General features: G+C 59.0%; 2 protein-coding genes across 10 annotated transcripts in view; one reads left to right on the top strand and one right to left on the bottom strand.

The window, feature by feature from the left end:
- The window catches only part of CCDC12 (coiled-coil domain containing 12), a 58,616-nt gene extending 55,577 nt beyond the window's left edge, over positions 1-3,039 (bottom strand). For both annotated transcript variants that reach the window (XM_089306407.1, XM_089306406.1), the window contains exon 1: positions 2,908-3,039. In XM_089306407.1, the coding sequence (XP_089162533.1) occupies positions 2,908-3,003 (96 nt within the window). In that variant the 5' untranslated portion in view covers positions 3,004-3,039. The remainder of the gene's footprint in view (positions 1-2,907) is intronic.
- A 270-nt stretch (positions 3,040-3,309) lies between these two features.
- Positions 3,310-15,782, top strand: part of NBEAL2 (neurobeachin like 2) — a 30,309-nt gene continuing 17,836 nt past the window's right edge. For 3 of the 8 annotated variants that reach the window (XR_016214867.1, XM_089306402.1, XM_089306401.1), the window contains exons 1-9: positions 5,087-5,260; positions 12,589-12,677; positions 12,752-12,880; positions 12,987-13,068; positions 13,148-13,272; positions 13,460-13,542; positions 14,997-15,082; positions 15,182-15,464; positions 15,612-15,718. Coding sequence is in view for 7 of the 8 variants with exons in the window: in XM_089306402.1 (XP_089162528.1) it covers positions 5,210-5,260; positions 12,589-12,677; positions 12,752-12,880; positions 12,987-13,068; positions 13,148-13,272; positions 13,460-13,542; positions 14,997-15,082; positions 15,182-15,464; positions 15,612-15,718 (1,035 nt within the window). In the remaining variant the exon portion in view is untranslated. Of the gene's footprint in view, positions 3,489-4,649; positions 4,693-5,086; positions 5,261-10,233; positions 10,356-11,952; positions 12,048-12,588; positions 12,678-12,751; positions 12,881-12,986; positions 13,069-13,147; positions 13,273-13,459; positions 13,543-14,996; positions 15,083-15,181; positions 15,465-15,611; positions 15,719-15,782 lie in introns of those variants that run through there. The other 5 variants (XM_008260544.5, XM_051852504.3, XM_089306403.1 and 2 more) reach the window with 5 other exon arrangements.

The following is a 15,782-nucleotide window of genomic DNA, read 5'->3' as shown; positions in this document are numbered from 1 at the left end:
AAAAAAGAACTCCACAACAACAAATACAGAAGTCCCAAACAACTACATTAAAATACGGGCAACAATCTAAACATGGGAGCATGGGCAGGAGGGAGGGTAGGGTGGGGTGGAAAGTATCACTATGCTCCTAAACCTGTATGTATGAAATACATGAAATGTGTATACCTTAAATAAAATAACATAAAATAAAGAATCTAAACAGACCTCTCAAAGGGAGATAAACAAATGGCCACAAACATAAGAAGACGCTCAACATCACTAGCATGAAGGAAATAAAATCAAAATCACAATGAGATACCAATTCACACACACCAGGATGGGTATAATTGAAAAAGAAGGAACAGAACAAGTGCTGGGGAGGACAGAGAAACTGGAATGCTTGTGCACTGCTGCTGGGAATGTAAAACGTCCAGCAGCACGGGGGTTCCTCAAAGATAGACAGAGACTTCCTAAACGACCCAGCGACTGTGCTTCTGCTACATACTCTAAATAATTCAAAGCAGACTCGGAGAGAATTTGTGCCTCCATGTTTCCAGCGGCGTCAGTCACAACAGTCAGAAGGCAGCAGCGCCCCAAGTGCTGATGTCAACGGGTGACGGGATAAAGAAAATGTGGAACATAAATGCAATGAAATGTCCTGAAGAGAAATGACATTCTGATACTCGCTATAACATGGACAAATCCTGAAGACATTAGTCTAAGTGAAATCAGCCAGTCACAGCAGGACAAACACCACACGGTTTTACTTACAGAAAGGACCCAGAGTGGTCAAAGTCAGAGTCAGCAAGCAGCATGGTGGCTGCCAGGGGCTGGGGGGAGGAAGGCTGGAGAGCTACTGTTTAATGCATGCAAAGGTTCTGCTTGGGATTACGAAAAATTTCTGGAAATAGATTGTGCTATGGTTATACAACAATGTGGATGTACTTAGTGCCATTCAACTGTATACTTAAAACGGTTAAAATGACAAATTTTATGTCTATTTACCACAATTAAAGATTTACCACAGGAAGAAAAGGCAGGCATTTAGCTTTGCTGTTAAGCCTATTAAGCTTTCCACCCACTTCTCTTTTTTTTTGGACAAGCAGAGTTAGACAGTTTGAGAGAAAGAGACAGAGAGAAAGGTCTTCCTTACGTTGGTTCATCCCCCAAATGGCCACTACGGCTGGCGCGCTGCACCAATCTGAAACCAGGAGCCAGGTGCTTCTCCTGGTCTCCCATGGGGTGCAGGGCCCAAGCACTTGGGCCATCCTCCACTGCACTCCCAGGCCACAGCAGAGAGCTGGACAGGAAGAGGAGCAACTGGGACAGAATCCGGCACCCCAACCGGGACTAGAACTTGGGGTGCCAGTGCCGCAGGAGGAGGACTAGCCAAGTGAGCTGCGGCGCCGGTCACCACCCACTTCTGAGTGCCGGGGTTCAATACTAAGTTCTGGCTTCTCACTCCAGCTTCCCATGTGGACTCTGGGAGGCAGAGGTGATGGCTCACGTAACTGAGCTCCTGCCATGAGGGAGACCTGGACTGAGTTCCCAGCTCCCAGCTTTGGCTCTGGCCCAGTCCCAGCCACTGCAGGCATCAGGGGAGGGAACCAGCTGGAAGGCTCTGCTTCTCTGCTTCCCCTAAAAAGCCTGAAACTAACAACCAGGCTCTCCTTCCAGCCCACTAAAGGTCAGTTCTTCTGATGGCCTGGCACACTGCTCCCAAGGAAATGGGCTCTAAGGATGCTGTTTTCTCTCTCATATTGTGACCTCAAACCCAGCCCCATTAATCTGATCCCTACATCCAGGCAAATGGCACAGGTGGACTAGCCACTGCATGAGAGGTTGAGGCTTGAGCTTCCTTGGCTGCCGTGTGGGGGATGACTGACAGGTTCCTCAGGCTGCCAACGAAAGCAGAAGCTGACCTGGCCAACTTTCCCTCTGTTACTTCCCCCTTTGCTTCTCACAGGACAGCAGACAGCCGCGCACACAGGAAAACAGGAGCCAGACTGAAAGCCAGTGTGTTGCAGTAGGAAAGTCGAGCGATCGCTTTCCCCACCCGCGGCTCCTCTAGATATTTAACATTCTTTGTCCAGTGAAGGGCACAGCTTTCACCGGTCCAACGACCTCCGCCCTCTACGGGTATCTGGGGCCCCTTCATATGGATAATCCTGTTACATCTCAAAGCAACAGTGAGAAGCAATGTGGCGGGTGTATTGGAGACGGGACGAAACCCAGGCTCGGGGAGTCAACTGCCCCACCTCTCCCAAGAGACAGGGCCAGAGCGTGCACACAGGTAGTGAACATTCTTCCTCGCCATTATTTCGTAAAGATGAATAAAGTAGAAATGCAATCGGATCACTCTGGGAGCAAATAAGCAACCATCAAGTGCTCCATATTTGGCAATTAAAGGATTAGCAGGTCCATCCCCAGAGAAGCAGTATGACGAAAAAAAGAAAAAAAAGCGCCTTCTTCGCCTGCGGTTCACCCGGACTCGGAAACCGGTCTTTGGGATTTCTCCGCTGCACGACTCCAGCAGAGTCCCTGCTGCCCCGCGCGAGGCGCGCTGGCGGACTGAGGGGAAATCAAGCGTGGCGGTGAACCGCCGGCCAGGCCCTGGGGAAACGGAACCGCCGGCTAACCCAACAAACAGCTCCAACGAGCAACGACCCTAGCAACAACCGGAGCCGAAACGACAGGGACGCCGAAAACACCGCACATGCGCAACGAGCGTACCAGCTCTGAGGCATCCCCACGCCCCGCAGCGCCAGACTCGGTGGGCGGGCACTGTTTTCCCGCGCGTGCGTCAGTCCTCCCACGCATGCGCACCGTCGGCAGCAGTCTTTCCCTCAGAGTCCCTTGCCCTCCAGCCCCCTTCCGGCCCCTGAACGTTGACTGCTTGAGCTGCGGCCCTCATTTCGCATTTCTCACCTTACGCCCGGTTTTCTCCCGCAGGGCCCTCAGCCTCTCCTTCCGCCGCAGAGCCTCCTCCTCCAGCCGGCCCACACCGGCCGCAGCCGCCGCCATGTTGCCTACCGACCCCCTCCTTTTCTGTCGTGATGTGTCGCGCTGACCTAAGGAAAGTAGATGAGTGTCTCGCGGCCAATCCGAGGGCGAGAATGAGGGAGCCGGAAGTGTGGCAGGCCAATCAATGCTTAGTTGCTACGGGAGGGCCCGCCCCACTCCCGCCGCGCCCCCGCCGCGCCCCCGCCCTTTTCCTCACAAGCAGCTCGGCTAGCCCACGGGGTACCGGCCAGGGGAGAAAGAAGATGCTAAGGCTCAAGTGTCCAACTCTAATCAGTGAGAAAACAGCAAATCGACTCAGACCTGAGGGGCGGAGCCTAGCGTGCGTCGATCTCTTGGGTTTTGCCTGAGCACTTAATCACGGCTCACCTCATGCCGGCCTCTTGGAGTGCCCTGACCCATCCTTGTGCACTTGTCCTGAATCTTCAGGGCTCCAGTGCCTTCCAGAAGCTTTCCTTGACTCCACTCCGATCCCACCCTAACCTGAGGTCAGTCTCTTCCCTCCTCTGCTGCTGTCAGTGGCTCCTCGGACTCGCCTCACCAAGTACCCTAAGCCCGTCAGTGGCCATCACTGTCGGCTCGAAGCCTGCAGCGTGGACGGCAGTTTCCCTCCGGGGTTCACAGATGATACCCTGTCACCCCCACCGCCTCCTGGAGAGGCAGAGTACCCGGGGCAGGCTGCCTTCCCTTGGGAAGAGCAAACTGCAACAAGACCCAGTTAGCCCCAAGGAGCCACCTCAACCCCCACCCCCGCCCCCAGCTTAGGGAAAGTCGGTTGGGCCTCGACTGGAGCAAGTGCATGGCCACAGGTGTCTGGCTCCCCGGCGTCTTCTCTCTACATTAGTCAGTGCGGCCTGATAACAGACCACATCAGCTGTGGTCAAGAACTGTGAGCCCGGCAGGGTCCTCAGAGCCACACCCACAGGGGACGACTAGCCTCTTAGCAAATCTGCGGCCTCCCTTATCAGGCCGGCTGCAAGCAGTTGTTCGGGCCTCCCATCCCAAGTCCCATGGCCCACAGACCCCCGTCTTGACTTCATGAACCTGCATCTGTCTAGGCCCTGTCTCCTGCCTTGGGGGCAGTGCTCTGCCAAGGCCTAGCACACAGCTTGTGGCCGCTTAGGGACTGTCAGCTCAGAGCCGGGATGCGCCAAAGGCCAGGCCGAAGGAGCCACCCGAGAGGCCAGGAGAGGAGACAGGGTCTGTCTTCTCTCGGCCACCCAAGATCTAACGGACCGTAGGTCTGCCAATTCCTAGGACTAATGGCCGAGAAACTTCCATCCGCCCTCCCTCAACAAAGAACCTGACCCCCGCTCAACACCGGGGGCCTCCTCACTTCACAGGCAGCCTGGGCCCAAGCAAAGAGTCAGTCAGGCCTGTGTCCCCATCCCAGCTGCCTCTGGCGGCCAACCTGGTCGTCTTTCGGCCTGTCTCAGTATCTCTACGGACACGGAGGCACGAGGCACCCCCCCCATGAGGTTAACAAAAGAAGTCAGGCAAGGGCTGGGCCCTGGCGTGGGGGTGGGGGGTGGGGGGGCACCTCCAGGAGGAGGGGACCTTGCCCTCTGTCCTTGGACAGAGCCCCCCAGAGGCATTCCCAGCTTATCCGGCCGCTTTTCTCTGCTCTTCCTCATCCGCTCTGCAAACAGCAGGAGCTCAGAAGCAGCCTTAGAAGAACGCCTGGCACGCGTGGTAAGCAGCCAGCGATTCTCACGAGGGAGGTTATTATGGGCCCCAGACCCTGTTCCCAGCCCTGTCGCCGAATGCCGGTAACCTCAGCTCTCTGGTACAGGCAGATCCGACCCCATGTCCCAGGGTCTCCGAAACGCCTCTCCACAGCCACTCGTGGGGGCGCGGCCCGCGGGGAGAGGGGGGCGGGGCGCCCTCGCGTCCCCTCCCGGATCTCAGGCTCCTCCTCCCGCTGGGCTCCCCGCCCTTTTCACGGTCCCAGGAGAGGCGGGGCGGCGGTGGCGGCCGCGGCGGCGAAGTGCAGGAAGCCGAGCGGGGGGCGGGGGGGAGGAGGAGGAGGGTGTCGGCTTGGGTGGCTCAGTGCGGCGCGGACTAGAGCCGTGAACTTCCCCAGCAGGACCGCGCTGCTCCTCCCCGGAGTGACGCCCTCCGCCCATGGGCCTGGCCGGGGGCAACCGGCGGGCGGCGCGGAGGAGGCGGCGACAGGTGGCGCGCAGCTGGGCCGGAGCCGGGTCAGGCCATGGCCGCCTCCGAGCGGCTCTACGAGTTGTGGCTGCTCTACTATGCGCAGGTGAGCCAGCCCCGCGCAGCGCTCGCTGTGCCCCCAAAGCTCCGCGCGGCCCGCGCCTGCTGCACCTGCGCCCCGCGCTGCCGGGGCTGCGCCTATGAAAGCTGGGTGTGCTCCGGCTCCGCACACACACGTGCGTGTCCCCTGCCGGCCGCTCTGGCGCTTAAACTGGGCGGGGGGGGGGGGAGGGGGGCGCGGTGCGCAGTACTCACAGGTGTGCACTTTTACAGCAACGGCTACAGCAAGACCGCACATCCTGAGTCTTGCAGGGAGAGGGGCATCGCTGAGGCATTTACAGAGGGGGAAACTGAGGCTTGGAGCCAAAAGAGCCGTCTGAATTGAAGGGGGGGGTGGAGTACTCAGTTTGCCTGTGGGCTGCTCCTGCTGTGGACACAGCCGGTTGAGGGGTGGTGGCCATCGGGCCAACTGGGCTGGAGGTCTGAGCAGGCACAGGTCTGACCTGAGTCACGAGTCCCCCAGAGAACTGGTGGTCATAGGCTCCTCCTGGAGTGGAGGTAGCCCCACCCCTCTCCCATTCTGGGGTGGGGCGTGCTGGGGGGGTTGAGGCAGGAGAGATGTCTGAGAGGGATGGAGGGAGGCCATTGCCTCTGGGCTCCCTAGCTCGCTCTCAGAGACTACTTCAGGAGGCCTCAGAAGCAGAGGGGAGTGGCCCTGACCCTGGCGTCCCTTGAGCTCTGTCCCCACACATAGGCCCCCACTTTCCCTCGGCAGCCACGCCTCCCTCCCTGCACCTGCCTGGCATCGTGCTGCTGGCTCAGGTGTGCCCTGGGCACAATGGGCCATTGTGTGCCCCTGAGCAGCTTCTCACCGAGAGGAAGTTAACGTTCAGCCCAGCTGGCCCTCCTGAAGAGGCTGCCCAACGGTCTCTGAGGCACCTGTGGCTCAGGCCATGGGAGCCACAGCCTCTTTGGTTGGCCCAGGTCGTGGGCTGCCCAGACCCCCAGCAGGAGGCAGGCCTGGTGTAGCAGAGTCCCTCTTCGGGGAGACCCACACCAAGCTCTTTGCAGTTCTGAGCCCCTACTTCCCTGACTGTGAAATTGGCACAGTCTTGATCCCAACAAAATGGGTAACACTTGGACTTGCCGCTGCGGCCAACTCAGGCCAGAGAAGGCTCCTGCTTGCCTGTTCCCATTGAGTCCTCTAATCTGGAAAGAACAAAAGGTCTAGAGGGAGGCTACCCCTGCCCTCATACCTCTGATTGCCTGTGGCTGTGGCATGTTCTTGGCTTAAGCCACGTGATGAGTCTGAGGGATGTTCCTGGTAGGTCTTCAGGCTGGGGAGTAGGCTGTTGGGGTTGTCTGGGTACAGTCTCCCAGCACACCCCCCAGGACCATGGCCTCCCAATGCCCCCCGGAGCACCCCATCCTCTCTAGGTGTTCAGCATTCATGTGTGCTGAGGCTGCCTTCCCCTGCCTGCACACCTCCCAGGACAGGTATGGGGGCACAGGCTGGAAGCCTGGGCAGGCAGGGGGCAGCCCGGGGCCAGGCAAACAAATCCAGGATGTAAGAGCAAACTCGGGATCCGGGCGGGGCCAGGCCGCCCGGGGAGAGGAAGCGCTGGTCAGCCTCCCCACGCTGCCTTCCTGCCCGCCTGGAACAGAACAGCTTCCCCACCCCTGTGTGCTGCACTCCCAGGGAGGGTAGCACCAGGCAACTTTGAATCCTACCAAGAGACCTGTTGTGGGGAAGGGGGAAGTGCAAAGTTAGGGTGTAGACAGTGCAAAGTAGAGGTGTTGAGACCCCTGAATTGGCCTGGCACCCAGCCAGCAGCACCTGCACCCCTCCCTTCAGCAGTGAGAGCTGACATCAGCTGGCAAACCTGTTTCCCCAGTTGTGGGTCTAGGTGAGGACAGAGGGGGAAGCACCCCCTTCCTGCCCTTCCTTTCTCCCTAAAAACCCTCACTTCAGACCCGACCACCCCCTGAGCTGTGGGCCCTGCTCAATGAGGGGAGGGAGTGTGCTGCTGGTGGCTACTGAGGGAGGGAGGAGGGGAAGGCAGAAGGAAGGGCCAGTGTGGCCCTGGGTTGGAGCCCCTCAGTGCCACAGCAGAGAAACCAAGGCAGGGTCCTACCAAGGTCTTCCAGAGAGCTCCCGTATCCAGGGCAGGGTTTAGCCTGGCGGGTAGAAGCCTCAGGAAGGTCTGTACAGCACAGGCTGTTGTCTGCCTCATTCATCTGTGCCCCACAGCCCATACCAGACCTCGGCGCAGCCCCGTCCCTGTTTTAACCTTCACTGTGCTCGCTGCTCTGCTGCTCTGGCCACCTCACAGTCAGTAGGTGTTCACTGGGGTTAGCTGAGTGACCGGATGGCAGAGATAGGCCCGCAGTAATGACCGATGCAGGAAGTCATCCCAGAGGAGGCAGAGCTTGCTCCCGTCCTCCGTGGGACGTGAGCAGCAGGAACAAGCACATAGCCATGGTGAGAACAAGAAGCAAGTTGTCAGGAGCGGGGGCCAACACAGAGGTAGACAAGGAGGAGTGGTGGCTGGCCAGTGGCACAGCCAGAGGACTCTGAACCCACCCCTGCTTCCCCAGGGAGAGCCTGTGAGGGTAAGGGGACTGGGACAGCACCTGCCAGGCTGGCAGTTGGGCTGTGTGTAAAAGTTAATGCAAAATAGCATGTACACGAGTGACCCCTTTGCAGACAGGAGTAGTGATATTGTTCACACAACCCCTCAGTGAAAGGGGGACACTAAGGGCTGAGAGGCACTCAGGGTCACAAAGGTCAGGTCAAGGCACACACTCAGGTCCCAGGTGAAGGTCAACTCTCCAGTGATGCCATCACGATGGATTCAGGATTCCAAGGGGGATCATTAGCCCTGACCCGTGAGTTCTGCTGCCTCAAGGAAACCTGGCCTGGCCCTCTGTTTTCTCTGGGACCTTAGCTGAGCTATATTCTTTCCTGAGCCTCAGTTTACCCTCTTGAAATGGTTAAGGGAAGAGTGGAGTAGCCACCTGTGTGCTTGGTCTCCCTCAGCCTCTCAGAGGGCCAACCAGTGTCTCCCTCCCAAGCCTCTGTTACCAAAGCAACTGAAAGAGGAGGTACTGAGGTGATGGGGAGATTAGCAGGAAGCCCAGGGTTGGGGAAGGGGCTGGTAATCCCTGGAGTTGTTATGGCAACTGAGGAGCTGATGGGAAGTGCATTGTCCCCATGGAAACAGGGTCAGTTCCTATAGGGACCCTGGAAGGAAAATCCCCGTTTCCATAGTGACAGGACAGGAGATGGTTAAGCCCTAGGGGGTGTTATGGAGACCAGCAGGTCTACCCCTTTCAGTGCCCCCTCTCCAGGTGACAGGGAGAGGCTGGGCCAGCTACCCAGGCACCCACCCCTTTCCAGGTCCCCATCTTCTTGCTTCGACTCTGGGCCTGAAATCCTCAAGTCTGACCGCCAGTCTTCATGATGTGGCCCTGTCTTCACATTGTTCTCCTCCTGATGCTGGGTAGGGAGACCCCATAGGCCTGGGAGATGCCATCTTAAGCAGACACTACCCCACTGTCCTATTTCTGCTTGTCTGTACCTGGAGATGAGGTGCTCTCTACCACTCAGGCAGCTCTTAGTGAGAAGAATGGCACTACTGAGCAGTGATCTTCTCACACTTCTTGCTCTAGTTCTTCCCTGTGGGGCTGTGTAAAAGGTACAGGCTGCTGCGCCTGCCTGGGGCAGCCAGCTAGGGAGTGGCCTTCAAGCCCCTGGTTTGAGTTACCACTTTGCCTTACCTATTGCTGGGTAGGTGTTGTTGGAGAACTTTTACCTGTTAAGCAAAGAAATCATTTTATTTATTTATTTGAGAGATAGAGCTCCCACCCATTGTTTCACTCCCCTAAATGCCTTTAATGGCCTTTGGTGAAGACTGGAGCCAGGATCTAGGGACTCAATTCAGATCTCCCACATGAGTGGCAGGAACTCAGTCACTTGAGCTGTCACCACCACCTCCAGATGGGGCGGGGGGTGCATTAGATAGAAGCTGCATTGAGGAGGGAAGCTGGGATTCAAACCCAGGTGCTGCGATGTGGGTTGCAGGTGCCTTAACCACTAGGCCAAATGCCCACCCCAAAGGCATGATTTTAAAGAGGAAGTCGAGGCTCAAAGAGGTTACTGTTAAGTAACAAGCTGGACAGTTCCCATGCCTCAACCGCTGAGGCACCAGCCAAAGGTGGGTGTTGGGAAAAGGACTAACCCCAGTGGGAGCCATTTTGGCAGAGAAAACATGGGGCAGAAAGCCTGCAGACCTGTGGGCGTGGCAATAGCCCGTGATGCCCTTGGCTTCTGAGTGCCAAGGCTAGAGATGAAGTGGGTACCATCCATGCAGGGCCTTGGTTTGGAGGGAGGCTGTGTGGACCCTGGCTGCTTGGTAGTGTTGATGATGCCTACCGGAAGCCCCCATGTGCTGGGCTTCACATTGGTCAAGCAGGCTGTGGGGCAGCATAGTGTCAGGCAGCTCGGTGGTCCCTGGTTCTCTGGCACGCAGCAACCCTGCCACTTCCACACCCTCCTTCCTGTAGCCTACCCACATTGCCTCAGAAGTCTAGGGACGGTGGAGCCTAACCAGGGTCTGGGGTCCCTTATAGTCTCTGAGTACCCGCAAGGCTGGTTGGGCACAGATTGGGGTCCCCCTAGTGGTGAATATGGGACCCCTTCCTTCCAGGGACACTGACTCCCCTATACCCACAGCCTCTCCCCTGTCACTTGCCAAGGGCCAAGGGCCCTGGGGAAGGCTTGGCAGGTGTGGCTGCTCTGACCTGCCCTCAAAGGAGGGGCAGGGTTGAGGCTCTGGCCCAGTCAGGTTGGGCCAGGGGGCTGGACTGGCCCTGCCCCATGTACCTGCTCAGAGCTGGAAAAGAAGAGAGGTATCAACCAGGGCAGAGGCTTTGAGAAGGGCATGGAGAACCCAAGCACCACTGCCACTCTCTGGGCACTGGACTCCTTTATCCACGGTGCTGCCATCACGCTTGCAGCCCCCTGCCCAGCTCTGCCTTCTGGCCCTGGCTCCTGCAAGCACCGCCGTGTCCCTGATGGCTGCAGCCTCGAGCCACAGGACCCAGATCAGAGCTGGCCTGAGTCCTCCTGGGGAGAAGAGGTGAGAGCCGGAGAGGTGGGGCAGGCTGCTACCCCATCCCGCCTGGCACCGTGCTTTAGAGACCGCTCAGGCCCTCCCCAGAGCCCAGGAAGGCCATCGTGGTTGCCCCAGTCCTGACCCCAGCTGGCTATGCTAGAATTCTGCAGGACTGGACAGGCCGAGGGTGTGGTTCTAGGGACAGAAAGCAGGAGAGAGCAGCTGGAGGGGCCCGCCCAGGGCTGGGAGGGCTGATCCGGGTGATAGCCAGGAAGAAGATGCAAAGTTCCTGCTTCAAAACAAAAAACTCAAGTCTCTGAGGCAGGGGGAATGGGGTGGCAGGTGGGTGGGGGCCAGGGCAGGAGGGTGGGACCCACGTATGACGGAGAGGCTGGAAGACCAGGTAGAAGTGGGAAGACAGTGTTGGGACATTTTTGAAGGCAGACTGAGTCTGCAGGGCCACTGTGGCCACTGTTAGGGGTCGCCTGACCTACTTGGGCTGACTAAGAACTAGGGGTAGTCCTGGACCAGAACCATACTCCAGCTTTTATTGTCCTCAGAAGTTCAATAGAAAATGAGACACTGCATCCTGACCTCCCATTTTCCCATCTGTCATGGGATGGGTTCAGAGGAATGGTCCAGGAGCCTGTCTGCTTCAGGATCTGGGCCTTCTGGTCTCTTTGCTGGTTGGTGGGGAGGGAAGGTGCCAGAAAAGGGCGTGCAGAGGTCAACAAAGGTAACAGTGGACGAAAGGCATAGTGGGGTAGACCTGAGGTACCTGGGTCTCGGAACCCAGGGTGTGTGCCTGTGTGCCACAGCATCCCTTGTCTGGGACCCATTCAGGCCTGGCCCTGTGGTCTGGGGCCCACAGGCAGCAAAAATGAGCTGTCCACCCAAAGCAATTCTGGGGGTGCTTGGACGTGAAGCCTGTGGCCTTGGGAGAGTTTGTGGAGTGCTACCAAGTATCAGGGTGGAGACTGGACCATGTCCTTGGCGCCTTCTGTCTTCTCCAGTCTAGTGCCTGCCTTTCCTCTGGGAAAGATTGCCTTCTGGGCACCACTGGTTGGAACTCCCAATGGAGCCAGCTCAAAGGGAGGGAGGAGCCTTGTACAAGCTGTTACCACACACACACACACACCATGGCCTGCAAGGAGCATGGAGGTTAGCGTAGATAAGTGCTAGGCTGATTTAGCTGTATCCCTGAGCATACACCTGCAGGGGGCGGGGCCAGTGAACAAAGGTAGGGGTGAGTCTTCCGCCTTGTCCCTTGGGCCCGAGGCAGCAGACCCAGGGAATGGAGCCATGGCAGCCTTGAATGAAGGGTGCGATGGCAGCAGGGATCAGAACTGCTCCTAGATAGAAGGTTCTCCAGGTCCTGTAAAAACCTTTGAGCCCCACCAGCCAAGATGGCTCCGCCCCTCTGTGCTTCAGGCCCCGCCCCCTGCACCAGGCTGGGTGCCTTGCAATCTTCTTGCAGCCTCTTTCACTGGGCCCAGGGTGCCCCAGCCACCCCCCCCCCCATCCCTGCGGTCTGCCGGGAGGAAGCGGCCCCCCTCCCCCACTGTGACTCTGCGCTTCCTGCCCCGGCCAGGGGCGGGAGGAGACATTTCCCGTTCACACCAAAGTTTCCCTGGCGGCGCCCAGACCTGGGCTCAGCCACTGCCCCTCTTGCCCATGGAACCAGCTCTGGGGCCTGGCGTCCAGGTAACCAGTGAGGTGGGTAGAGGTTCCTGGGAAAGGGCAAGCCTTAGGCTGGGACATCCGCCTGTAGGAGATGTATGTGGGCCCAGCTGCCTGCCTGTCCAGTGTGCACATGGCACCCTGGGAACTACAGTCAAGGAATGCTTCCTAGAGACAGTGGCTGCCAAGCTGGGAGAAGGTGGCAGGAGAGAATCCAGCCCAAGGCTTTGGGTCAGGGGACAGTTGGTATGTGGGACTCCTTCAGCCCCAGCAGCATGGTGGGCCATAGCCACACCCACTGAAGTCTCTCCCTAGCCTGGTGAGGTCTGCCTGCTCATAAGGGGTTAGGAGGGTAGGAGCAGAGACTGGGCAGCTGAGAGAAGCAGAGGGGCCTGCTAGGGCGGTCAGTGTGGACTGCAGCCCTCTGATGCTGACTGCCCAACTTCCTGTCCTCCTTCCTTACTCCCTTTCTCCACCCCACCCCACCCCACCCCATGTCTGCCTCCATCCCCTTGTCTCTCCCCTGTGCACTGTACCCCTTGTTTCCCCGCCATGCCCCAAACCCCTGTGTCTGCAGAAGGACCTGGCCTACCTGCAGCAGTGGCTGAAGGCCTTTGTGGGTGCCTTTGAGAAGAGCATCTCCCTGTCCTCCCTGGAGCCACGAAGGTGAGGCTGGACCTGCCTGGTGGGCAGGGACAGGCAGGGGTTCTTGGCCCCCTGGTGACTCCCCGTCTTTGTAGGCCAGAGGAGGCAGGTGCCGAGGTGCCGCTGCTTCCGCTAGATGCGCTGCACGTGCTGGCCGAGCAGCTGGACCAGGGGGACCTGGAGCAAGCCCTGCTGCTGCTGAAGCTCTTCATCCTCCTCTGCAGGTGGCCGCTGCTGCCTGTGCCCAGCGGGCAGGGCCTCCCTGCTGCTGTGGGCCAGAGGGAGGGGGCGGGCCGCATTATGTAACCTGTGCCGTCGTTCACTCCCCAGGAACCTGGAGAATGTAGAGGCAGGCTGGGGCCAGGTGCTGGTGCCCCGAGTGCTAGCCCTGTTGGCAGCACTGGTGGCTGAGGTGAGGTGGGCTCTACCTGGGGTGGCAGGGGCAGGGGGTACAGTGCAAGCTAACTCCCCTCCCTCTCCCTACCTTGCAGCTGAAAGGGACCCCACCACCCCAGGAGAGCCGTGGGACCCAGCTGGAGAACGTGGCCCTCCATGCCCTGCTCCTTTGTGAGGGCCTCTTTGACCCCTACCAGACCTTGAGGCGTCAGCACAGTGGGTGAGACCCTGCAGAGGCTGGGGGAAGAGAGGGGATTAGGTCGTGGCCAGGGGCGGAGGTGAGACTGAGCCTGTGTGCAGGCTGGTGGCAGATACCTGAGAACAGGGAGGCCAGGTTCATGGCTGGAAGTCCTGGCCTCACTCCCAGCCTGTGCCCACCTTTCTCCATCCTCCCACCCCCACCCCAGGGAAGTCATCAGCTCCAAGGAGAAGAGTAAATACAAGTTCCCTCCTGCAGCTTTGCCCTGTGAATTCAGCACCTTCTTCCAAGGTCAGGCACTGCCTCTGCCCCCTTGGCCCCTCCTGGCCCTGCCTGTACCCCTGAGTCCCTTCCTGTAGTTCCCGATGATCACAGTGTTGGCTGGGAACTGCTCGCCCTTGGCCATACACAGGGCTAGGCGAGCCACGGCTGTTTGAGGGGGGCTTCCAAAGGCCAAGGAGGAGTCTGGGGCAGAGAAGAGAAAGGACATGCCTGGGTGAAAGGAGGGACTTCTTTCCTGGGCTGGAGTGAGGGCTTCCTATCAGGTGGGGGTGTGGGATCCACCTGCCTGCCTGGACTTCTTGGGCCCTCCCAGCCACTTGTACCCTGTTGTGATCTGGACTACCCTGTTGCAATCCCCTTGTCCCTGGGGCCTCCGCCCAGCCTCCACTCCTCTTAGAACCACTTTGCTAGCTGTCCCCACCTCCTGCTACCTCACTGCCCGAGAGCTGATGCTGGGGACACCTGTGGCCACCTGCTCTTCCTGATGGCCCTGCTCTGGTTGGAAGGGAGCTGTCCAGGATGTTAGATGCACAGAGGATGGGATGTGGCCTGGACAGGGGCAGGCAAAGCTGTGGGAAGGAGTGGCTGTTGGGATAGTAGGTACCTGTGGTGTGGGGGCAGCAGCTCCAGGAGGGGAGGCATCCCCCAGGAGCTCTCTGCCTTTGAGCACTCTTAAAACAAACCAAATTTTGTTCTCAGCACTGTCATCCCTTGGCAGTGGCCTGATGCCCTCAGGATCAAATCCTGCTCCTCCCACTCACTCTCTGCTCCAGCCTCTTTGCTATTTTCTCCCACTCACAGTCTTTGCCTGCTGTGTCCTCCCCCTTCCCAGGGCCATCTCAACCCCCCCCCCCCCCCCCAGCATTCTACCCCATGAGACCCAGGGTTGGTCCCTTCTGTTCTCAGGGTTTCAAGGGTTTCAGTCTGTGTCTGGGCATCCTGTCCAGCTTTGCTGGAGCAGGGCCAGGTGGGCCTCCCACATACAAGGCTGTGAAAGCCCCTAGAAGCCCCAGGCGGGGGCACTGCTAGGGGTGGGGGAGGGGTATGGTATATAAAGCAGGGTCGCTAGAGCAGGGCACGGGAAGCTCCAACTGTCAGGACAGGGGCAACAGATTTGCATCTGAGAAACTAAACCCTGGGTCACTGTGGGGACGTGGAGGAGGCCCTGTGCTCACTCTGGGGCCCCCGCTTTGGGGCCCAAGGATCTGGGTGCTGGCTAGGCTCTCAGGGCAGGACCAATTCCCTCTTAAGCCCCCCAAATAGGAGCTGAGTCCCTCTCAGCACCCCTAGTCAGGAGCTATGGCATCTTAGTCCTCCAGGGAGAACCAGGTCTTCGTCCTCAGACTGGGTCTCTTACTTGGCCCAGCTCTGCTTCCCCCACCCCAGGATGCCCACCTCTATGCAGTCCCTTGAGCCCACAGCCCTGCCACCCTGATGACGTTGCCCTGCCCACCCCCACCCAGAGAGCCTGCAGGATGCAGACCGATGGCCTCCCACTCTGCTGCTGCGACTCATCCACCTCTTTAGTGCCATCCTGGCAGGAGGAAAGGTAGGCTGGGAGGTGAGCCTGCAAGCCAGAGGGTGGCCATCTCAGGATCTGTCTGCTGGGTGACCCCTTGCCCCCACCCATCTCTGCCCACACCTGCAGGAGAACGGGCAGATGGCCGTGAGCTCCGGCTCCGTGCAGGGCCTGCTGGGTGTGGTGCAGAGCTGCGGCCGTGGATCAGCCCAGGACCCTTGCCTATTGTCACTGGCACTGGAGGCACTGGTGGGTGCCGTCCATGTCCTGCACGCCAGCCGCGCTCCACCCCGTGGGCCTGAGCTCCGTGCCCTACTGGAGGGCTACTTCCGTGTCCTTAATGCTGATTGGCCGGCTGCTCCGAGCTCAGGCCCTGAAGAGGCCCCTGTCGCCCTGCGGGTCAGCATGCTTGGTGCGTATAGGCTCCCAGGATTTGGGGAGGAGAAGCGAGAAGGCAAGACCCATGTGATGATGGAACGGCTGGACTGGGCAGCATGGGGAAGAAGTGTTAAGGCTGCCTGGAGGAGATGAGGCAGGGCCTGAACTGACCCTTTCACAGATGCCATCCCCCTGATGCTGGCATGTGAGGACCGCCCAGTGCTGCAGGCCACCTTCCTTAGCAACAACTGCTTTGAACACCTCATGCGCCTCATCCAGAACAGCAAGGTGGGTGGGGCCCAGGCTGGGGGGAGGGGCCCAGGCTGGAACCTAGAGTGAGTAATGGTGCCTA

The sequence above is a fragment of the Oryctolagus cuniculus genome, chromosome 10 (genome assembly GCF_051225735.1).
Source record: "Oryctolagus cuniculus isolate XC-2025 breed Fujian yellow rabbit chromosome 10, ASM5122573v1, whole genome shotgun sequence".
Taxonomy (NCBI): Eukaryota; Metazoa; Chordata; class Mammalia; order Lagomorpha; family Leporidae; genus Oryctolagus; species Oryctolagus cuniculus.
Note: the sequence above shows the minus strand (reverse complement) of the source record. Positions and strands in the feature narration are given on the sequence as shown.